At 35.6% G+C, this 25,889-nt stretch overlaps 1 protein-coding gene across 6 annotated transcripts in view; it reads left to right on the top strand.

Moving 5' to 3' along the window:
- LOC121384770 (zinc finger protein 263-like) overlaps nt 1–24,283 on the top strand; it is a 93,183-nt gene extending 68,900 nt beyond the window's left edge. Inside the window, exon 4 of one of the 6 annotated variants that reach the window (XM_041515325.1) lies at nt 23,631–24,283. In XM_041515325.1, coding sequence (XP_041371259.1) covers nt 23,631–24,068 — 438 coding nt within the window. In that variant the 3' untranslated portion in view covers nt 24,069–24,283. The other 5 variants (XM_041515337.1, XM_041515340.1, XM_041515333.1 and 2 more) reach the window with 5 other exon arrangements.
- Nucleotides 24,284–25,889: the final 1,606 nt, after the last annotated feature.

The raw sequence follows: 25,889 nt of genomic DNA, 5'->3' as shown, positions 1-25,889 counted from the left end.
AAAGGATATAGATGCGCTAGAGAAGCACAAACACATCCATTCAGGTGACAAACATATCTGCAAATATTGTGGTAAGATCTACAAAAGGAAATCGGCGTTGCTGGAACATATTGGATTAGTTCACGAAAAGCATGGTTATAACTTTAAATGTCACCAGTGTGATGCAAAGTTCACAAGGTTTGTCCATTTACAGAATCATCTGAACACTCATTCACAGGAAAAGCCCTATAAATGTACAACAGACGGTTGCAGTCGAGAGTTCTGTTCTAAAGCCAGTCTCTTAAAGCATATGAAAACTTGTGCCAGCTTTGCCAAGAATTAGTGTGATGTTTGTGGCCGTGATTTCAGCTCCAGTACCTCTCTTAACGACCACCTTGAGAGTGAACAAAACTCATGATTTTCATGCATATGTGGAAATATCTTTAAATGGTAGTTATATCTCATTAGACATCAGCAGTCCTGTCCAGATATTTTGAAGACACAAAATTGAATTTTGAAAAAGAAAAATCTGAATATGAGGTTACGAACATTTGAAACAAGCATTTGTTATACTTCAATACTTTGAATGTCTTAAAACTGTGTTACATGCAGATTAAAATACAGTGTTAGATGAATATCTCTGAAAGTTTTGAGGCCCAAGGACTGTTGCACTCAGTGGCATAACGTGAGTTGCCAGCGCCCAGAGCAAGGAAAATATTGCGCCCCCTAACCAGTGGACCATTAGCACTCCCCGGGTCCCTTCCACCAGTCCAGATTTTGTGCCCGGGGCAACCACCCCTGATTGCATTCTATATTTTTTAAACTTTTTAAGCAAGAAAGTTGCATAATCAAAACAGCATGTGCATTTACAGGTTTAATATATTCAAAGTTGATGTATTTTAATTTCTATTTGTTCAAAGATATTCACTGGTGTTTTTTGGGGTTGTTTTTTTATACCCATGGGAGAGTACTTCATGTTAAAGAAGTTATCTCAGCAAAAAAATATTACAAAATCCTGAAATGCCTTTTCCAATCTTTCTTTGATAATTACAAGTAGGCTGACCTCTCTGGTCTGAAGTAAACTATTGGGCTATTTCTCGTTCCAGCCAGTGCTCCACAACTGGTGTAACAAAGGCTGTGGTATGTACTATCCTGTCTGTGGGATGGTGCATATAAAAGATCCCTTGCTACTAATCAGAAAGAGTAGCCTGTGAAGTGGCGACAGCGGGTTTCCTCTCTCAATATCTGTGTGGTCCTTAACCATATGTCTGACGCTATATAACCGTAAATAAAATGTGTTGCGTGCGTCGTTAAATAAAACATGTCTTTCTCTGTGGTTTGAAGTAATTTGCTATTTTTGGTACTAACTGATAACAACTGTGTTGTACTGTCACTGCTAAAACACAGGGGACAGTATTTCAGAATTTGAGGTAACCAGAAGTCGGTTCACGTGGCTTTTACCTAGTTAACCAATTGTTCGGTTACTTGAACTATATTTGCATAACCTGTGGGTTAACTGATCGGTTACCACAAAGTTAAGTTGAAATTATATTTTAAAAATATAATTTTTAGCTCAAACATAAAGTTAAAACAAAATACAATTTTTTTTTTTTTATAAAACAGATTCTTTAATGCTTGCTATTGTTAACAATATTGTAAAAGGACTAAATATCAGCCCCAGTACTGAAACAAAATAGATAAACTTCCGGATTCCTTTTCTCGTTTTGCTGTGGCCCATTTACTTTCATTTTATTGATGGTACTTTTATACTACAGTGAAGTTCCAAATATTTGTTTTTTAAAGCTAATTATATGTGATGTTAGTATTTTTTAACTTTTGTAACACTTTTATATTCCTGTTTCCATTAAAACTTTTTTCAACATTTGTAAAATATTATGTCTAATATGTATTCCTTAGAGATTAAATAGCAGTAGATAATTTTGCCGCCCCCAGCGGTCCGTGCACATTTCTGCCATTTGGCTCGACTCTATACTGAGCATTTAGTTTAGACTTGTCGCAAATTACAACTGTTGCAATATAACATTGTCTGCTGATTTGCTGCGCATCAAGTATCTAAAAATCAGTCTAAAACATTTGCCGGAATACTAGTCAAACTTTAGGGTCTCGAAATTACAATACTCAACTGTATAATAAACTTCCTGTAATCGTGAAGTTTGCAAGTTTTAATTTCTGAACATCTACAGATCATAACATAACCGATTTGCAGTTCGTGTAAATTTAATCTTGTGTAACCAACACGCGAACAGAATGGTGGTTCACGTGAAATATTGTGCCCCAAGACATCAAAATGAGGAGGTGCTCTGAAAAGCCTCACAGTCAACCTATTTTGATTTTTGCAAGATATTTGTCAAGGAAGAGTACTCTCTACAACTAGAAGTCACATATATAGAAGTTCTTATATTGTTGTATTTTTCACAGACAATATAGTCTAACATAGAAATTGTAATTAATAGTGGTATGCAACCTTTTTTTAAATTTTATTTTATTTTTTATTTTTTATTTTTTTTAAACTTTTAATGCTAATTGTTGAACTGTATTGTCCAAAATAAGTGATTTCACATTATCTAACTATGTTACCACGATGAGTTAAATTTACAATTGCAAACTTCCATTGCTCTTTCAAACATCATATTACTAAGGGCTTCTAGATTATGGTAGCCCCACTCCCATGGCAATGTTGGGTAAGTAAATAACTACTATTGCCATGGCCGATGGCTAGAGAATTTTGTTTTTGTCAAATGTTGCAATTAAGTCTATTTTATAAATATGAATACCCTGCCCCCATCCCAAGCCCCCAATGTTAGTGTTCTTAAGCTCTGTCTCCCTCTTTAGGCAACATATCTGATTATTACTGTTATTTAGTAAAATTGTATTAACTTAAAGTAAAGTAGGGCTAGTGAATTTTTAATTGTGGCTAGTAAATATTTTAAATCACTGATGGCTAGTGGATTTTATAAAAATTCTAGAAGCCCTGATTACTATGATTAATCTGGTTTGAATGTGCCCCTTTATGAAACGTCCAAATCATTGTAGGTACTTCCTGTTGATGAAATGGTTTATGACTATCAATCACCATATGGTAAATCTCAAAATGAAGCTTGCTCAGTCCATGTTCTTTTTGATATCAACACTTCTTTGCCTCAAATATGACTTAAGGCCAACATGTGAACAAACGTTTATTGAGCACTGTCATATGAACAAGCCATTGCATGCATAACTTGCATATTTATGATAGACTACCTACATTCATAGTAAACTGGCATTGTGTGTGGATTTTGGGGTGTGCATTTGATTTTGCCTGTTAGCAGTCGTGGTGAATCTGTAGGTGTTCTTGGTCCCCATTTTATGAAATGATCTTAACGCTAAAATCGCTTCATAGAATGGGGCCCATATCTGCCATCTGGGCTATAGATAATAATATACTGATCTGTATGTACACCTTTGTAATTCATGCCAAAATATCTCCTGGCCCCCCCCCCCCCCCCCCCCCTCACATACACACCACCTTCCCCCATCCTTTTCTCTCTCTGTCTGTCTCTCTGTCTGTCTGTCTGTCTGTCTGTCTCTCTCCTGAAATGAAATGAAAATGAACTTGAAAAAGACTTGCACACCACATTTTGAGACATGACACTTGTTGTTGTTACATTACCAAGGCTGTGTACAAGTAGTTTATATTTCCCCTTTCATACTCAAGAAAAAGTAGTTGTTGGAATGTTAAATATTAAAATACAACATTAAATTTGAATCCAGGGTTCAATCTTAACGGTCACCCGATCGCCCCATGTAACTAAAAATACCAATGAGCAAGTCAAACCCCTGTCCCAGGTTGCCCGTCTGGCAACAAAAAAAAAGAAGTCTTTGGGTAAATTGCGACATTTTAGTTTTTCGGAATAGGCCGTATTATATAATAACTTTATATCAGTGTTAATGTGCTGGGGCACACTCAGTACATTTATAACGGGATTCTTTTCAATGACTTCAGATCGAAAGTATTAAGATATGCAATATTATGAAATATAATATTTAGTCAATGAAAGAAATTATATTCCATTAAATAGAGTACAGTTTATCATTATAGATGTCACATTAAAATGTTACTACACAGTTGCTGCAACAAACAATTCATTGATATGGTGACGTTATTCTAAAGCCGGAAGCTTTATATTTACAACTAATTACTCCTTTAAAAAAAACAAAAAAAACATTCGAAAACGATTTTTTTTATTTCATTTACAATATTAGTCGGAAATTCTCGGGATGAGTAATACCATCTCAGAGCATTCAGAAAACTTCGGACAGTTACTCACGAGCACTTCCAAGTTATCCGTAATTAGCTAAATGCCTGATAATATAGAATAATATTCGATATCCCCACTCCAATCCTAAAAACAATGGAATATAACCCTGCTATTTACTACATTTATTTAATAAAATTTCTGCATGGTAACTATGTTTTAAGTGAATGGTATTTTATTTTATTGACTGACAATAAAATATTGTTCTATGTCCAAAACAAATGGTTTCTCATGGTAATGTTGTTGGGATATTGATAAATGTATTTACTTTACAATATGAAAGTTTAAGTCTGGCAAGTGAAAAAACCCAAGGGCAAGTGAAAGTGCTGTTAACATAAAAAAAAATCTTAATCGTGAACACTGTGAATCCATTTATTTAGTTTATATTGTATCTATACATAATTAAAAGGCAGAACTTTTGAAGAATATAGTTTTATGCTGATGGCATAAGTCATTGGCATTCTCAAACAAGTTATTTTGTGACAGCTTGACATTATTTTGTCTTCAGGTACATAATGCCCTCCCTTTGTTTGTGAACAAATACTTTATACTTATGGTGACTTATTTTTCACAGCTTTGACAAAAGATTTGAAATGTTGGTAGTGGAAACCTGAGGTTTTTTAAGGTTACGGTGATGGGATTGGGTTTTTGTTTGTTTTTTAGTTTTCAATATTCTGTAGGTTTTAATTTTGGGGATATTATTATCATTATTATCAAAATTGTGGAATACAAAATAGTGTCTTTAACTGTTTTCTTTCTTCGCTGCAGAGGATGTTGTTTGAGGTGAAAACATTGGAAACCGCATCAACACTGCCTACAAGTCCTAGGCCTAATGTCCATTTTGCAAATAGCTCTGCATTGAAAAGATTCCCGTGCAGTTTCTGTAGCTACCAGACGAACAGAAAGGCGGACTTTACACGACACGAGAGAACTCACACGGGAAACTTCCTCAAATGTCATCTGTGTCCTCGGCAGTATTCAGACAAAAGTCAGCTGGCCTACCATCTTAAAGCTCATGCTGGCCTTCTGAAGTGTAAAATCTGTGGGAAAAAATTCCCCTCAATCAATTCATTCAGGACGCATAAGAAGGTTCACAACTAAGATGTGCACATGCACACATGCACAACACACATACACACACACACATACAATATGCACACACACAATCATTGGTTTTCATTTGAAGATTAAATTTAAACTATCTATCAATGGTATTAAAACATGCATCAATGCACACACAAACACACAAATGGTGATGGGATAGAATTTATGATATGGGCAAGGGGCGAGACACACTATTGTAACACCCACGTATGTTACGAAAGTATTCCTTATCATTTACATTGAACTGAGTTATAGAGCACGGCTAACGATTCTTATGTATTGGGAGTTTCCCTTTTGGTGAAGAGAAGTGCATTTATTTAATGAGATGAGTAAGAATGTTTTGATGAGCACCTGTCTTAGGTACTGCCTTATGAGGCCAGGTGAGGTGTACAACACCAGTATCTTGTGTGCTCATAGGGTATTGTCACTCTGCACTCGAGTTGCATGGTCATGAAAAGAAGTTTGTTTTCTCTAACAACACCACTAGAGCATATTGATTGATTAATCATCAGCTACATGTATTTGATGTCAAACATTTGGTAATTTTGACATATAGTCTTAAAGAGGAAACTTGCTGCATTTTTCCATTATGCACCATCCCTCAGAAAAGATAGCACATACCACAGCCTTTGATATACCAGTCGTGGTGCACTGGCTAGAACGAAAAATAGCCCAGTGGGCCCACCGATGGGGATCAATCCTAAACAGACTGCGAATCAAGGGAGTGCTTCACCACTGGGCTATTTCCTGCCCTGCATGGTCATGAGGTACATTTTGTGTAAAGCGTACATTGCAGTGATACATTATTCTACTATGAGGTACATTTTGTGTAAAGTGTACATTGTAGTGATACATTATTCTACTATGAGGTACATTTTGTGTAAAGCGTACATTGCAGTGATACATTATTCTACTATGAGGTACATTTTGTGTAAAGCGTACATTGGAGTGATACATTATTCTACTATGAGGTACGTTTTGTGTAAAGCTACATTGTAGTGATACATTATTCTACTATGAGGTACGTTTTGTGTAAAGCGTACATTGTAGTGATACATTATTCTACTATGTAGAACACAGTGGAGATTATTTCCAGACTGCACATGCAGGATGCTTCTTATATGGTGGATTGCTGGAGTACATCATCAACATTTAAAATGTTGAAGTTTTGTTCTTTAGTTCAGTGGTCCTTAATGATGTTAAAAATATATCAATGAAATGTCGAAAACAAGCTGTGCAAATGCAATTAAACAGACTTAAAGGAGGGGACAATTAAGGCATTTGGCCTGGTATGCATATTCAACGATATAAAATGGACATTATTGCTTAATATCAACAAGTATAATCGTATAGTTAATTAATAAAACGGTTAAATGTAACGGCTATTATATATAATGGGCGCAGCCATTTTGTACCATCCCAGTGAATACGCTCTCTGGCAAGCTGGTGGTTACGTAATACCTAACGTGTCACGTCAGGAATTAGTCTTCGAAATGAAGAAACAAAACATACCTGATTTTTCCAGATGCATCACAGTGTTCTGTAGTTATATCCATCCTAGTAAGCCAGCACCAATTATATACTATTTTTCAATACAAAATAAACCACCATTGTCAAAGTGTTGAAATAACTGTATTATGTTTTGTATATAAATTAACCCACATACTGAAACAATAATTGGAGTGTTTTCTTGGTTAATTGGTCTTTTCTTTCCTTGGCCTTTCTATGGTTCCTGATTGGCAGGTGTATATTCAGATGGTCCCCAGACACTGTGTCTAGACACACTAAAAAGACAGCACGGATACACCTCAAATCGTAATGGACATTACCAACCACTCTGCTTTATTACTGTAAGTAATTCTGTAAAACCCTTGATTAAGTAGACTTTCCCATCTAAAATCACAAAACTGACCAATTACGTCGTCCCAAAGAAAAGAAAAGTATCACTTGGGTATCGTGAGTGGTAGTTTTTGTTCGAACGTGCCCTACCAATAGGCTTAATAGTATGCATTTTTTTCTTTGGATTTAAAAAAAAAGAAAAAATACTGTAACTCCATTTCGTTCTATTGATGTAACCTGAAATATATTTAGTTAAATAGTTTATTATACTATCAAGTCATTTATGTTGTTTTACAAGTCAGGATGATGAAAGCGAAGCGCCTTGTTGTAAATTAGAGCGTTTGTTTACACTGTGCATAGAGAAGATGGACGGAGCTGACGTCACTTCGCTCCAAGCTATACCACCAGACGTCACAAAAACGAAACAAAATGGCTGCCCCAGTTAGCAGGAATAATCATGTTTTTTCATTAACTCTAAAATTACGTGTTTTTCATTTGTTAAAGTGTCAGTATGTGTTGGTGGTCCGGGTATGCATCTTTCCAACACATAAGGCTCTTGTTAGAGTTGACCCTACCTTTAATCCTGTTTTCTTTTCTTTTTTCATAATATAATTTTTGATATGTTATGTGTTGTTTATGGTTTGTTTTTGGACTGACTCTGTGTTTGTTGTAACTCAAAATTGTTATAATATATAATACATGTATTGCGGGGAAAATAAATGTGTTAAGATTGCACATGTTTGCGTTGTTTATTTTTAGCAAAACATTCAGTTTCTTTATTACAAACACTACTCAGTAATAATAGAAAACCATAGACCTTGGAATGACCCAAAACTATGTGGATGATCTTCAGATATCAGTGTACCAGACTTTTAACACTTTGGACTACTTGTGCTGTTAGTGTGGTCCATACTTACCATTTTTATGAACAATGTCTTGCTGAAATTATCACTATTCTGAAGGTGGTTACCAAGTATGTTAACAAATGTATCAGAAAAACTTCCTAGAGATCAGTGTTTCATTTCTGAGTGTACTTGTTTTGGTAAGCAATTATTTTATTTGATAAGTATAGGACACCATAATTGGCATTCATATTGTAATTTGTAAAGCACATAAAGGTACCATTACATATAACTAGAACGTCAGTCACTAGATCACACTCATTGTCTGAGTTTTTCCCATGCATGATTTTTGTGTTTTTAATGCAGTCCTGTCATCACCTCTTTCAAACTGGCATACTTGTCTGTCTAATGACACTAGATCTCTGTTCTTTCTTCACAGCAGATCTTGCGTGTGGACCATGGACAACATGAAGCCATGACAAGTAAAATGTCCAAGTTCAGACCCTATCGCTGCCAGCAGCCCTGGCCCTCGGGGAGAAAGATCCACAAATGCAAGTTCTGCGATTACCAAACTCCGAGGAAATCGGACATAGTGAGACATGAGAGAACTCACACCGGAAACTATCTCCAGTGCCATCTATGTCCACGCACGTTTTCTGATAAAAGTCATCTGATTTATCACCTGCAGGGACACGCAGGTCTCTTGAAATGCAAGAAGTGTGGCAAGGATTATAAATCTATCTGTGGACTGACCTATCATAAGAAGATGTGCATGAAATAATAGAAGTATTGTGTTTGTCTGCTCATAGGAAAAAAAAGGAATACTCACCTCTGCTGCTTGGAGTGTCGGGAGCCTGCAACACCACCCCACCACCACCACTTCCTAATTGAGAACATTTTGTTTTACCTGCTATTATATATAAATATAATAACCTTTAAAGCAGTGGGGAAGTGTCTTCCAAAACATTACTGCTGTCTTCAGATGCTAGGATATCATTTCTGAAGGCTTCTAAAGATAAAAGTTGTATTTGTGTCCCCATCCCACGCTAAAGTTTGTTCCTCCACTACAGATATATGTAGATCAGTAAGCACCTTCAAGGGTGTCGAACATACGTTATAACACTTGGTTACACATAAGCTACTCTGATTAACAACAAAGGATGTTATGCATGTGTTTTTCTACAGAACAACACAGAATATTCCACTATATTTATTTATGGGACATTGGATGAATCCATTGAATTGATCCATGGTGTTCGATACTTCAGGTTATGGTTCTAAGGAATCGAGCTACACACCATTTCTAGTGATGACATTCTGTACAAAATGCTTCAGTCTAAGACTTCATAACATGTTCAAGTGAGCAGGTGTTGTCTGGGACTCTGGTAGTCTCTATACCAATGGCATCGTGGCTGGACCAAACTTAGAAGAGACTAGGGCATTCAAAGCCTGGTTTCCATGCACTCTGTAACATGTTGATGACCAACGCAGATCGACTAAAGAAAATGTTTTATGGACACACAATGACAGACGTTCTGTGTTGGATCTGAGATTGATCTGTCCAACATAGAACCTCTGAGACAGTGTTCCCATAAAATATATCTTTAGTCTGCATTAATAGAGCAGTTAATATTACCAGTTCTGTCATTGGTGATAAATGTGACTGTGATTGTTAAAAAATATATAAATGGTATATAATTGTATTTATACAATATTTCATCCAGTATAACTGTCAAATACTCTCATGTAAAACCTGTAAAATTTATGTGCTACAATTTTGGGCAAAACTAGAAATTGTATAACATAACAATCCAAAATAAGCCATGAATTGTCCAATGTTTTCACTTAATACTTTGTGAATGTTTTTGTTGATTAAATTGCATAACATAGTATTTTGAAGTGTTGAACAAATTTAATCAACGAACTAATTTTTCTTTTCGTATTATATACCTACCTTTGTTCAACACCCAGTAACTGATACATTGTCATTAAGTGTGCATCAATTCATCCATAATAATGCATTAACACACAAAAAAACTATTCTTTGTTCTTCCTCTTTTATTTGTGGTTCTTATTTTTTTGTTTGTTCATTGTTGTTAAAGTGTTCTCCACCCATAAGTATTTGTGTCATAATGCTACTGATTGTTGCACATTTTTGTTATAATAACTGACAAATTATTCTTTGAACATTACAAGGTTTGTGTGCTTTATGCTTTATCTTTGTATGTTAATAACATTTTGAAATTTTAACATCTTTACCGATGCATGTTCAGGACCATTACTGCCAATTCTATCAGGTTTAAGACTGATATATGTAAATCCTGGGTCCATATCCCAGGACAGTTTCCAGATAGAGTGAGTACACAGCTTGACGATGAGGTGTAAAGCCACTATATTGTTGTCTTTATAACCTCTATCTTGCATCCTGGCCAAGGATAGGTCACTTGAGTCATAACTGGTTATAAGCAAGGAAATAAATATATGAAGTGACACAGGTGTTCTGCTATTCACAAATGCAATTATAATAGGATCAAAATGTGTTAGAAACACTTTTTAAAATGCCAGACTTGACATTTGATTTGACTATTCTTGTCATTTGATATTAAGACCTATTGATAACATTGCACACAGCCTAAAAAATACAAATTATTAACCCTTCAATGTAACATATTCCATGCACCCACCTCATCACACACCTCTTTTTTGTTGTTTCACCATCACCTTTTATATTTTACTGATGTGGTTCACCCCCTCCCCCCACATATTAAATATTGGCATTTCCAATGTCAGCAACACAGGATCAATCACCCTTGATAAGACTCCATTTTTTGTCCCTGTGTAACATGATCAATATATCATGGTAAATGTATGTACTGTTTATATAAATGATAAACATTTCCTTGCTTCTTTTTGGTAGAAGCAGCTTATGTACTATGTGGTTTCATAAGATTTTGTTTTGACCAAGTGTTGAAATAACTATATGTTAGACTCCAAATAGCCTTAGTTTAAAATGTGCTGAGGCATTGTTAAACAAACAATCCTTTCCTTTTTCCTTTACAGAATATATATGCGAAAACCACAAACACTGGACAACGACGGCAACACAATTGGACACAGTATCATTACTGTCATTTTGAGAAGCCGTTGCTAGGTGGGAAGAAGTTGTTTCAGTGCAAGTCTTGTGACTACCAGTCTGCTAACAAAGCTGTGTTCGTCAAACACGAGAGAACACACACGGGCGAGTACTTCCGGTGTCACATCTGTCCTCGTGGCTTCTCAGACAGGAGTCACCTGATGTACCACCTCAAGGGTCACGCTGGTCTGTTGAAGTGTCACAACTGTGGAAGGGACTACAAGTCCATTCGTGGACTCATGTATCACAAGAAGACTTGCAAGAAACAGTAAAATGTTGTGCACACTGTTACTAAGACCTATTTATCAAGACTCATGTATCACAAGAAGACTTGCAAGAAACAATAAAATGTTGTGCACACTGTTACTAACACCTATTTATCAAGACTCATGTATCACAAGAAGACTTGCAAGAAACAGTCAAATTTTGTGCACACTGTTACTAAGACCTATTTATCAAGACTCATGTATCACAAGAAGACTTGCAAGAAACAGTCAAATGTTGTGCATACTGTTACTAAGACCTATTTATCAAGACTCATGTATCACAAGAAGACTTGCAAGAAACAGTGAAATGTTGTGCACACTGTTACTAAGACCTATTTATCAAGACTCATGTATCACAAGAAGACTTGCAAGAAACAGTGAAATGTTGTGCACACTGTTACTAAGACCTATTTATCAAGACTCATGTATCACAAGAAGACTTGCAAGAAACAGTCAAATGTTGTGCACACTGTTACTAAGACCTATTTATCAAGACTCATGTATCACAAGAAGACTTGCAAGAAACAGTCAAATGTTGTGCACACTGTTACTAAGACCTATTTATCAAGACTCATGTATCACAAGAAGACTTGCAAGAAACAGTCAAATGTTGTGCAGACTGTTACTAAGACCTATTTATCAAGACTCATGTATCACAAGAAGACTTGCAAGAAACAGTCAAATGTTGTGCACACTGTTACTAAGACCTATTTATCAAGACTCATGTATCACAAGAAGACTTGCAAGAAACAGTCAAATGTTGTGCACACTGTTACTAAGACCTATTTATCAAGACTCATGTATCACAAGAAGACTTGCAAGAAACAGTAAAATGTTGTGCACACTGTTACTAAGACCTGTTTATCAAGACTCATGTATCACAAGAAGACTTGCAAGAAACAGTCAAATGTTGTGCACACTGTTACTAAGACCTGTTTATCAAGACTCATGTATCACAAGAAGACTTGCAAGAAACAGTCAAATGTTGTGCACACTGTTACTAAGACCTGTTTATCAAGACCCATGTATCACAAGAAGACTTGCAAGAAACAGTCAAATGTTGTGCACACTGTTACTAAGACCTGTTTATCAAGACTCATGTATCAAACCCATGTATCACAAGAAGACTTGCAAGAAACAGTCAAATGTTGTGCACACTGTTACTAAGACCTGTTTATCAAGACCCATGTATCACAAGAAGACTTGCAAGAAACAGTCAAATGTTGTGCACACTGTTACTAAGACCTGTTTATCAAGACCCATGTATCACAAGAAGACTTGCAAGAAACAGTCAAATGTTGTGCACACTGTTACTAAGACCTGTTTATCAAGACTCATGTATCACAAGAAGACTTGCAAGAAACAGTCAAATGTTGTGCACACTGTTACTAAGACCTGTTTATCAAGACTCATGTATCACAAGAAGACTTGCAAGAAACAGTCAAATGTTGTGCACACTGTTACTAAGACCTGTTTATCAAGACTCATGTATCACAAGAAGACTTGCAAGAAACAGTCAAATGTTGTGCATACTGTCACTAAGATCTATTTATCAAGACTCATGTATCACAAGAAGACTTGCAAGAAACAGTCAAATGTTGTGCACACTGTTACTAAGACCTATTTATCAAGACCCATGTATCATAATAAGACTTGCAAGAAACCATAAAATATTGTGCACACCGTTGTGACATCGAGACAATTACCGTAAGTGAATATACATATGGCAGCTACTGGTTACAAGTGGTAAAAACAAAAGCCAGCCAAAAGGAAGTACAAGGAATGTTTAACACAGATTGCTTCATGGTTTATCCAGAGGCTATTGGGTGTCTAACATGTATTTGATTGCAAGGCTTGGGTTAGACAATAAACAAAAAAACATGCATTCTCTATATAGAAAAATGTAACAAATTCTGTTGAATACAAATGTGAACAGGCAAAAGAAAGATGACACAATATGAATTTTTTTTTGTCATTTGTATGACCAAAAATTCATTAACATGTATCAAAATCTACAATAACTACACATTTTATGATTTGTCGGAGTTTTCTACTAAACAATGAAAACACCATCATGTCAATACAGGTGTGCAACTGAAACATTATGTCCAAATCACATGGTCTTGTCTGTATCAGCTACTGGCTGTCACACAGTAGCAGTAGACTTAAATGTCTCAGTTATTTTTATTATATGCCCATCTTTGATGGGTCGTATTATGGTATGGCATTGTCTGTCTGTAAACTCTTTATTGCCAGAGCATATCTTTCTTATCAATTCATATAGGATCATGGGATGGCAGTGTGTTGCATACATACCATAACTAGGTCACCATGACCTAATTTTAATTCATTACTGCATATTAAAGGAAATCCTTGGCTGCGTTATATAATAATAATAATCATAATCATCATCATCATCATCATCATCATCATCATCATCATCATAATAAATTCTTTATTTAGCAAGCGTAACTCGGTTAGCTAATCTTCTCCGAGGCCATCAGGTATAAACAATACAGAATTACAATACATATATTTATGAACAAATAGAAAATACATGCATGGCATATCTTCCTTATCAATTCATATAACATTATCAAACCTTGCATGCAACTACAAGTTGGGATGGCAGTGTGTCAAATACCATAACTAGGTCACTGTGACCTACTTTTCATTCATTACTGCACATTAAAGGAAATCCTAATCCAGACCACATCTTCTTTATCAATTCATACATTTACAGGATTATCAAATCTTGCATGCAAGTACAATTTGGAATGGTGGTGTATTGCCTACAATAACTAGGTTATCGTGACCTACTTTTGATTGGTGTATTGTGTACCTCTTCAGTACTCTTGTTTAATTAGATATGAAGCACACTGTTGTGGGAATAAACCTCAACAATTCTGGCCAGTCTGGTTAGACAGAGATAAATCAGTATAGTCGTGCAACTCCCACTTTCACACTTTCATTTAAGGCAGATACTGGGATGCCATCTTGGTTTGTGGCTTACCCACAGTCCCATCAAGACGGCAAGATTTACATTTCCATTATTTAGGACTTCTATCTTACTTGATTTTCAGTTTTTGTCTATAGCAACATATCTTCTTTTTTTCTCTACTGTTTGACATTTTTGTTATCACTTAAAGCTTTTTTGTGTGCTTTTGTTTTATTATTGTAATTGTATTTTTTGTTTACATTTATATGGATTATTTTCCTTTACTTTCTCAGGACCTACCCTCTAATTAATGACCAACGAGAGATACGTTATCAATGGCATATAGAATCCTTGGTGAATATAGAAGTTCATAAATGATATAATAATAATATTAAATACATGTACCAGTGAATGCAAGTCTTGTCATTACCGGTAACACTATATTGCTATAGTTTGATTACTTAATTCTTTTTTGTATCAGAGTTGTAGTGAACTGTTTTGCAGGTCATGTTACTACCTTATATTTACCAGTTGAAAATCAAATTCAGTTTTGACACACACACAACTGTAGTAAACTATGTTCTTTCTTCACTACAGAACATTCACATGGACATGAAACGTCACGGAGTATCGCACACAGGGACCAGCAATGCTCAAGCTGGAGGTGCTTATAAACGAAGAACTCTGCCAGATGTAAACTATTATAAATGCAAGCTGTGTGCTTACCAAACTCCCAGAAAAGCTGATGGATTGAGACACGAGAGAATCCACACTGGAAACTACTACCAATGTCACCTCTGTCCTTGTCATTTCTCGGACAGAATCCATCTTGTCTACCATCTGAAAGGTCACGCTGGTTTGCTGAAGTGTAACAGATGTGGAAAGACATACAAATCTATGCGCGGACTAATTTATCACAAAAAAGTTTGCAAAGATTAAAGAACAGCAAAATCTGTACCAGAGAACTACATGTATACGAGTTGCTTGCAGTAGATATCAGATCGATCAATGAACTTACAAAATAAATTTTAATTAAAACATCTCTCAACATTGACCACCATTCCATCACCTCACCATCACCAGCTTTGAGAAAAGATCTTGCAAGATAATGTTGACATAAATAGGTTTATCAATCTTTGAATCAAAATAGTTTGGAAGCACATACAATTCCCCCCCCCCCCCCCCCCCCCCCCCCCCCCCCACCCAGGATACTGTGTATTGAAATGTTTTAAAGTTCTGAAAATTAGCATATCTAGTTCTCACTTAATGACCTTTGGTGGACTATTGTTCTTTCTTTTAAAACATGTATACTGTAAAATTGTGAACGTTTGAGTTTTTGAAATCTGCTACAGATTATGCAAGCAGATGTTGAGGACTTGAGGACTTGATGTTGAGGACACTCCAGAATGACAGGCAATTCTCGGAGTGGAATTGTCCCTGAAATAACAGTATAATGTATAAATGTGGTTTGTGTGATTATACTAGAGTCCAAAAACATGATGGATGTTGTGAAACACGTGGTGCCTCACCTGGAGAATTATCACAGGTGCCAACTCTGGTTGCTTCTCAGAGCAGAAAAACCTCATGCAACATCTGAAGAGCCATGCTGGTCTGCTCACGAACATCAACTGAGGCAAGAGTTACAGTTATTTGTGAACTGACCTGTCACAAAAAGACTTTCAGGAAACAACACCCACAGTTTTGTCTAGTATTAAACTGTCATGAAGGTGCCAAGAGCCTAAAAATCAGCATTTATTGACAGATTTTTTACTTGGGATACATGTCGTTTTAGTTCCGACTGTATAGTGATAACACATATGCTTCTGCATCTATATACACAGTCTGTGTTTTAACCCAGTCCACATTTCTTAAATATATATATGTAGCTTAATGATAGACATTAACAGGTTTTGCCAAATTATGTTACATACAGATGTTCATTAATCAATAAAATGGTTTCGTTACATACTGGTTTGTTTATGAAATGTCAGATTTATTAGCCACTGAACCACACATCATTCCCTTCCTTCGATTTACAGATTAAATTACTATTGTAGTCTGTCTTTTCTTTACTGCAGAATGTTCACGTGGAAGTTACGAGGACGTTGGCCACATTTTGTGATTCACTAAGCGGACCAGGTTACAAGCAAGGCCTGTTGTACAAATGCAAGACGTGTAGCTACCAAACTTCAAACAAATCGAACTTTATAAAACACGAGATAAAACACACGGGGGATTACTTGTGGTGTCACATTTGTCCTCGAGGCTTCTCAGACAGGAGCCAGCTGATGTACCACCTCAAGGGTCACGCAGGTCTGTTGAAGTGTCACAACTGTGGAAGAGACTACAAGTCCATTCGTGGACTCATGTATCACAAGAAGACTTGCAAGAAATAAGAAATATCCATTCCTTCATTTGTTCATTTGTTCTTTCGTTCATCTATCCATCCATTCATTCATTTGTTCCATCATTTGTTTGTTCATTCGTTCATTCATTCATTTATTCATTCTTTTGTTGTTGTACCTATTGGTATTACACTAGTCAGTTTATTTATTAAGTATTCTGAATCACTGGTAGGACAGTTTTGGAAATACATGTTATTTGTGCTGTTGGCATTGTATGATGCCAGCTACTATAGCAGCCAGAATTTAAATTGTCATTTGAGTTTGGAGGGGGCAGTAATGTATTATCTTCAGAGCAATGCCACCTGCCACCCACAACTCACCCCACCCCACAACCAATGCTTATGCAAGTTACTATGCGATTGTTAAGTAAATTCAATCTGGTTACAGTAATATGTAAACCAGTAAATAAATATAAATATAAATGATTAGATGAAACAAGAAAACAGGTGTAGCTAAGAATGATGATAGACATGTGAATTTGAGTTGTCCAGATATAAATACTAATTATAGAAAATGGACTTCATACATGACTGTTGACATGTTACTTTGTTTTAAGTGTTATATGTGTTTTCAAGTTATTTATTGTTGTCACATTTGTAGTTCCTTTTCTGGTTAATTTGTTAATTATTATGTGTTCTATATTTTAAATAAAGATTGGTTTATTTTGTTAAACACAATAAAAGGTTGCAATCTCAGGTTGTAGTTTGTTTCATTTGTTTGCACACACATCTGTTTTATCTGTCCGCCCAAGTGTATCTTTAATGAGGGTGACACAGATCTGTTTTATCTGTCCACCCAAGTGTATCTTTAATGAGGGTGACACAGATCTGTTTTATCTGTCCACCCAAGTGTATCTTTAATGAGGGTGACACAGATCTGGTAATTTAAATATGTAAATGGAGGGGTGGGACGTAGCCCAGTGGTAAAGCACTCACTTGATGCACAGTCAGTCTGTGGAATAGTGCATATAAAAAATGTAGTGGGTTTCCTTTCTAAGACTATATGTCAAAATTACCAAATGTTTGACATCCAATATCCGATGATTAACAAATCAATGTGCTCTAGTGGTGTTGTTAAACAAAACAAACTTTAACCTTTATGTAAATGGGTAATGGTATGGTATGATGAATGCTCTCGTTTTGTATACTAGTATGCTAAGGGCATCTGTACTTGGAGGTCAAGTACAGCAAAACTGCATCACCAAAACACTTACACGAATCAGTGCAACAGTATTGGTCAGATGGACACATCATGTGACACACTGTGGAACTGTTAGTCTGAGTACTCCAACCTCAGAGAGCAAGACGGACATTTGGACAGTTACATGTATTACTTTCCAGATTTCCTGAGTACTCCAACCTAAGGGACCAAGATGGACACTTGGACAGTTACGTGTATGACTTTCCAGATGTCCGTCTTGGTCTCTTATGGTCAGAGCACACAACTACAGAAATGTATGTTGTTTAATATTGTTTATTCTGTGATTATTGTGTGTTAATGTATGGTAATTGTAACTTTGAGTCAAGAAATTTGCTAACAACCTATAGGCTAATTGTAATGAAGGGATTTATTATAACTATTTTTCTACTGACAGGAAAAAACTGGGATTAAACCAAGACCCATACTGTCTACACCAAATAAATAAATAACAAAATAAGATAAAATATAATTAATTAATTAAAATAAAAAATAATAAAATAAAATAAAATAACAAATAAATGTGATATAATAAATACAAATAAATAGTAGTTTATTACTACTAATAAATACAAATAAATAAATAACAGCAACCAATGGGGTGTTTGATATAGTCTTAGAGAGGAAACCTGCTACATTTTTCCATTTGTAGCGTGAGATCTTTTATATGCACCATCCCATGGACAGGATAGCACTTACCACAGCCTTTAATATACCAGTCATGGTGCACTGGCTGGAATGAGAAATAGCCTAATGGGCCCATTGACAGGGATCGATCACAAACCGACCATGCATCAAGCGAGTGCTTTACCACTGGGCTATGTCCCACCTCTCTCTAAATGTGATCGGAAATTTTATTTTATTTTTTATTTTATATTTTCAAGACATTGGAAATGCTACTCATTGAGCACCAAATAAAATGCATCTTTAAAAGTCAAAATATTTTCAAATAAAAAAAATCGGAACTGGGCCTTTATCTTCAGGGCAAGTAGGGATTAAAATTTAAGATTTATTTTATTATTACCTTATTCATGTTATTTTATTTTCTTTCTTTCCTCCTTTTCTTTTTCTTTAGATTACATTTTTTTCTTTCTTTGTGATTTATTTTAGGCCAAGACAAGTCATCTTACTTACAATATACATGCCAATTCAGTTTTCTTATTCCCCACAGAAAACCACCATCACTGCAGCCGGCATGCTTGAAATGCACCAGTCGGCGAGATTTCGTAGCTTACAGGACACAAAATATACTGGACTACGCAAACTGCACATTTGTGACCAGTGCCCTTACCAGACGAACCAGCGTTCAAACATGATAAGACACAGTAGGATTCACTCGGGGAACTACTTACAGTGTCACCTGTGTCCCCGGCAGTTCTCCGACAAGAGCCACCTCAAGTATCACTTGCAAGGACATGCCGGCACGCTCAAATGCAGCGTCTGTGGCAGGAAGTACACCTCATTTTTCGGACTCAATTATCACAAGAAAACAAGACACAATATTTGAACTGTATGACAATGAGTTGAATAGAATTTAGTGTACATAATCAATAGGCAGATGTAAGACGTTTTATGGGGTGAGTGCTCTATAGTCTGAAGGTTCAATGGTCCGAAGATTCAATAGTCCAGTGACTTTGTGCCAGTAGTTAGGTCTATAAACCGTTGGACTTCTGAACCTTTGGACTACTAAACCTAGGGTTAGTGTTAGGGTTAAATCTTCAGACTATAGAGCTGTAACCATTTTTATGTATGTTTTTTTTTTTCTTAACAAAGTACATGGAATTCCTTATAATGGAAAAATAAATCTGTTATGTGTTATTTACTTAAATTCCTTCATATTATTGTTCAGTTATAAGCAATAAAATATAAAAGCATAAAATAAAAAAAGTTAATGTTTCCTATCTAATTTTGATGAGCATATTTTCAACATTGAATGTACAATTGTTCCACTATTTATGTTTTGTACTACATGTAAAAATTACACCTTTTACAATTTGTGATAGGTATTTATATTGCCTGTACTATTAAATGAGTTTAATTCATTAGAAGAGTGCTGTATAATTACAAACTGGAGAGTAAAATTACATAAAATGTTGGAAATTAATTAATATATTTTTATGATTTTTAGATAGATGATAGTAAGAGAACTGGGCCCGGTAACATTAAGCTCACGTAACATTTACGTCAGACGTACACCATACATAACGTGTGGCGTACATCTGACTAACGTATTACGGGTGCTTTGTGTTATTGGGCCCTGCTGATCAAAGCACTTGAAATGCAGTTTCCAATTTCAAAATATTCAAAGTCAGAACCACCTAGCAGGAGACAGATGACATCTTTTTTTATTTATTACATATCCAGAAATTATTTTTTGGCAGGAAAGCCTGACAATATATTTGTAGATGGGTATTACATTTTCTCACAATATGGTAATCAAAGTGAAAAGGCTTGTCTATAAAGAATTCAATACGCTTATCATAATGTTTATAGGAAGAGGATAATAATATTACATTGTATTTATCATATAATGGGGCGGGATGTAGACCAGTGGTAAAGTGCTTGCTTGATGCGCGGTTAGTCTGGGATCAATCCCTGTCAATGGGCCCATTTGGCTATTTCTCATTCCAGCCAGTGCACCACGACTGGTATATCAAAGGCTGTGGTATGTGCTATCCTCTCTGTGGGTTGGTGCATATAAAAGATCCCTTGCTACTAATAGAAAATGGTAGCAGATTTCCTCTCTAAGACTATATGTCAAAATTACAAAATGTTTGACATACAATAGCCGATGATAAATAAATCAATGTGCTCTAGTGGTGTCGTTAAACAAAACAAACATTAACTTTTTAATCATATAATAGGCAGCGTATCTAGTGATATTTCTCAGATCACTTACTTTCAGAATTTGATAACTTTGCAAATTAAATGCAAATTAGATGTAAAGTAACTAGGTCATGATACTATGTTTATTGACATACAAGTGAACGTACTACAGCAACACTCCATCATTGATGTATGCATTAATAATTTCAAAACAATAACATTTCAATAGCAACTTTACACTAAAAGTTGTCCAGTGTTCAGTAAACAAATAACATCATGCACTAGTTTCGTTTTATACATGGATATCCAACATATCGAAATGTCATTTGAATATTGAGTAATGGTTGTCTGAAATTATAGTTAAGTATATAATGTTTGCCAAAAATATGTTGTATTAAGCTTGATATTATATGACAAAGAGGTTATTACTTTTGTGTGTTCAGACATGATTATTTTCCATTATAAAACAAGATTTCCGCTTTTTAAATATTCTGTTACCGATTTTTAATTTCCGCTTGTTATAATTTTTAACAAATGGCCATCTCTCAGTCAGCATTAATATCGCTATGTTCGAGTAAAATCTGTTTTTGTGGGTAGAGTGCAAAATCATGTCTGTGTGTTTCAGTAACATCAATATCATGTATTAGGAATAAAAACACATGATATCGATGACACTGAAACACACGAGGGTAATAATCTCTACGTAATAATTATATGAGCACTAGTATGTTCAGTTTGGCCAGTATTGTGAAGAGAATAAAGACACATTTTAAAAATACAGAGTTCAGTGATGATGTTTATGATGTGTGTGAGGGTGTGTATGCATGATATTAATCTAATATGTAGTCCATTTGTGGCAAAAGGGAACTGATAAATTGGCATATAACTACATACCATTACTGTATAATGCTAAAACTCACATAAAAATATATTATTAAATTTTAAACCCATGCCAACTCTCACAACATGTTTGCAAAAACAAATTATGGAAATAAAAAAATTAATTATCATTAAATTTAATAGATTTAAGCTCATTTTTAATACAGGGGTGATTATAAAATGGTGGAACAGCCAAAGTATGCAGCTTCACCTGAAGTACTAGTAATCAGTATGTAGTACTTACACAGAGACTTACATTCATTTATTCATTCATTCAACTTATTTTCATTCTTATATCTAATGTTAGGGGTCAGTGAGAGAGAAGAGGGTGTAGTGGCCTTACACCTACCCACTGAGTCGTTAAAACTCGCTCTGGGTGGGAGCCGGTACTGGGCTGCGAACCCTGTACCTACCAGCCGTATGTCCGATGGCTTAACCATGACACTACCGAAGCCGGTAGAGACTTACAGGCAGAATTATGGGTGCTCCACCTTGGTTGTTCCATCAATTGCCTTCATCCCTGTATACAAAAAAAATAATTAAAAAGATGGAAAATTGTTTAGAAACTGTTTTTATTTACAGTGAGATTTTTTTTTTTCAAAAATGTTTTGCGAGTTGGTATGGGCTTAAAATGTAATAATATGTTTTTATATAAATTTGAACATTATTCCTTATAGAGTTATATGCAAATTTTCCTTTTGACACAAAACGGACTACAAAAGGCAGATGAACTGCATTCATTATTTAAAGCTTCACATGTAGTCAGGAGGATTTAAAATCATTTTAACTTCAATGACATGGTTTCATTGGGCTATTTTTCATTCCAGCCAGTGCTTCACAACTGGTGTAACAAAGGTGGTATGTACAATCCTGTCTGTGGGATGATGCATATAAAAGATCCCTTGCTGCTAATCGGAAAGAGTAGCCCTTGAAGTGGCAACAGTGGGTTTCCTCTCTCTATATCTGTGTGGTCCTTAACCATATGTCTGATGCCATATAACCGTAAATAAAATGTGTTGAGTGCGTTGTTAAATAAAATATTTCCTTCCTTCTTCAATGACATGGTTTGGTCTAGTGGTAATATAAGGCACAGTATTCTAACCAGTAACACTGAACAATGCCAAATGCTATGCTTGGCTCTATAGTAACTTTCAAAATCCACTTATGCTGTAGGACAAATCCCTTTCAATTTTTACTTGTCCAGTGTTTTATTTCTCAAATTTGATTTGACACCCATGGCATTAATTTTGGGAATTTTAAGCATTGTTTTACCAAAAATAGGGAATTTACCGTTTTTATTTCTAAAACATCTGATTAAGCTAAGTTAGAATTTCAAAGGATAATACTATACATTTCTTTCTTTTTATTTCTTTCACTAAATCTTTTATTTATACACTTACAAAATATTATATTAAGCCATCCAGATCCAATTATTAGAGCTGGGCGGTATACCGTATATACTGTTTGGTATCGGTATCATGTCAATACCGATTAACTCTACCGAGCAAATTTCAAAACACTGAAATTTCGCTATTAAAAAATGTTATCCACCATTTAATAAAGTATTAACAATATATCTGATGAATACAAAATAGCTGAAAAGAAGAGAGAGATGAGGGCCTTGCGTATGGAATTTAATTTTATTTAGATTAGCAGGTGAGACGTAACTCGGGCATACAGACCAAAAATACTGCTCGATATCAGTATCATATCGTACCATACGGATACCAAAGTAAATCACCTCCCAAATACCGATACCGAACGTGAAATTTCAATACCACCCAGCTCTACCAATTATGGCAGCTATCTTAGATCATTGTAGCCCTCAGTATGTAGCTTGAAGTCATTGTTTGTGTCACCATTGCTGTCAATCACTTGTTTAAAAGGGTTTCTTTCTAACTTTCAGACCACCTCTGTTTACGGTGCTAGATCTTTCAGTGGGACATATCGCGGTTCAAACCAAACCTACGTTCAACAGATGAGGAAAAGAGACCCAAAATATTATTGTGATATCTGTGGGAAAGCCTACACAGACAGGCGTTCTCTGAGGCGACATCTAGGAGACCACACGAAGATGTTCAAATGCAGGAAGTGTACAGTGTATTTCAACACCAAGGAGGAGGAAACAGCACACCACAAAGCCAAACACTGGGGCTACAAATATCCATGTGATATTTGTAATGTGGTACTGGGCAGCATTGGTTCTTTGAAGCAGCATCAACGGTTGAAACATCTGCAGGATAAACAATTGTTATGTCCAGTACCAGGCTGTAGTAGACTGTTTTTAAACACCAGCTCAGTTAACGATCATGTAGACACTCACCACAGACAAACATCTTATTAGTGAGAAGTCTTCTCAGAGATTTACACTGAGAAGTAGCATGAACAGCCATTCAAGTTGTTGTGAGCCTGGATGGAGTTGAACGCGATGTACTGGTTGAATATATCATTCAAGTTGATGTGAGGCTGGATGGAGTTGAACGCGATGTACTGGTTGAATATATTATTCAAGTTGTTGTGAGGCTGTATGGAATTGAACGCAATGTACTGGTTGAATATATCATTCAAGTAGATGTGAGTCTGGATGGAGTTCAACACATTGTACTGGTTGAATATATCATTCAAGCTGATGTGAGGATGGATGGAGTTGAACGCGATGTACTGGTTGAATGTATCATTCAAGTTGTTGTGAGCCTGGATGGAGTTGAATGTGATGTACTGGTTGAATATATCATTCAAGTTGATGTGAGGCTGGATGGAGTTGAATGTGATATACTGGTTGAATATATCATTCAAGTTGTTGTGAGCCTGGATGGAGTTGAATGTGATGTACTGGTTGAATATATCATTCAAGTTGATGTGAGGTTGGATGGAGTTGAATGTGATGTACTGGTTGAATATATCATTCAAGTTGATGTGAGGATGGATGGAGTTGAACGCGATGTACTGGTTGAATGTATCATTCAAGTTGATGTGAGGTTGGATGGAGTTGAACGCGATGTACTGGTTGAATGTATCATTCAAGTTGATGTGAGGCTGGATGGAGTTGAATGTGATGTACTGGTTGAATATATCATTCAAGTTGATGTTCATGCTTATTTTTGTTGTTTTTTACTGATGGTGTCTGTTAGTCTGATATATCTGTTTAATTGAAAGCATATCTTTCCAGTGATTCAGTCTTTAGGTTTCTGCCAAACAGACGATATTTGACCAATAAAAAAACAAAAACAGTTGGCATAAATATAACAGTGCTAAACAATCAGTGAAACATTTGGAATAAGGGTTAAAGTCACCTGGACACAGAATGTGAGATTGTTAGAATTCTGTTGCTTCCAAGGAAATGTTATAAGCTGTCGTACTGAAGTTGCATACTATTAATGTTGATTGTAATAAATATATTATGTCATACACATATAGTACTCCTTATTATTACGTTTGTAGTACAGACAAAGGCTTTAGAAAGATTTTAATGAAGTTGTGTTAGAATTTCTCCAAGATGCACTGCATCATTTTATGCATACAGTAGAGTACTCTTATAGCGAACAGCAAGGGACCAGGAACATCGGTTCGTTATAGCAGTAGTTCGTTATATACATTTGCAGAAGTTAGCCGATTTCATTCAGGAAGTCGGCCAGTTTTTAATATTTAATTTATTATCACCAACAGAAGCAAATAAGATACAAATTATGATTGGGTTGCTGTATATAGACTAATTTACACTGAAATTCACAATTTTGACAAACAAATTGGTTCGCTTTAACAGTTAATTCACTGTACATAGTTTGTTCTATACATTAAAATTTATTAATACTATAGGGGGGGGGGGGGGGGGGGGAAACCGGACTTTACAATCAGTTCGTTCTGACCAGTGCTTTGTTGTAAGCGTGTTTGTTCTAAAAGTACTTCACTGTATATTTCAAAATCTCTGAACTTAATAGCATTATGATATAGCTGTATGTCTACCCTAAGAAGTATTAGACCATTATGATATAGCTGTACGTCTACCATAAGAAGTATTAGACCATTATTGTATAGCTGTACGTCTACCCTAAGATGTATTAGACCATTATCGTATAGCTGTGCGTCTACCCTAAGAGGCATTAGACCATTATCGTATAGCTGTGCGTCTACCCTAAGAGGTATTAGACCATTATTGTATAGCTGT

Source organism: Gigantopelta aegis, chromosome 10 (genome assembly GCF_016097555.1).
Source record: "Gigantopelta aegis isolate Gae_Host chromosome 10, Gae_host_genome, whole genome shotgun sequence".
In the NCBI taxonomy this organism is placed as follows: domain Eukaryota; kingdom Metazoa; phylum Mollusca; class Gastropoda; order Neomphalida; family Peltospiridae; genus Gigantopelta; species Gigantopelta aegis.
This window is presented reverse-complemented; position numbering and strand designations above follow the sequence as displayed.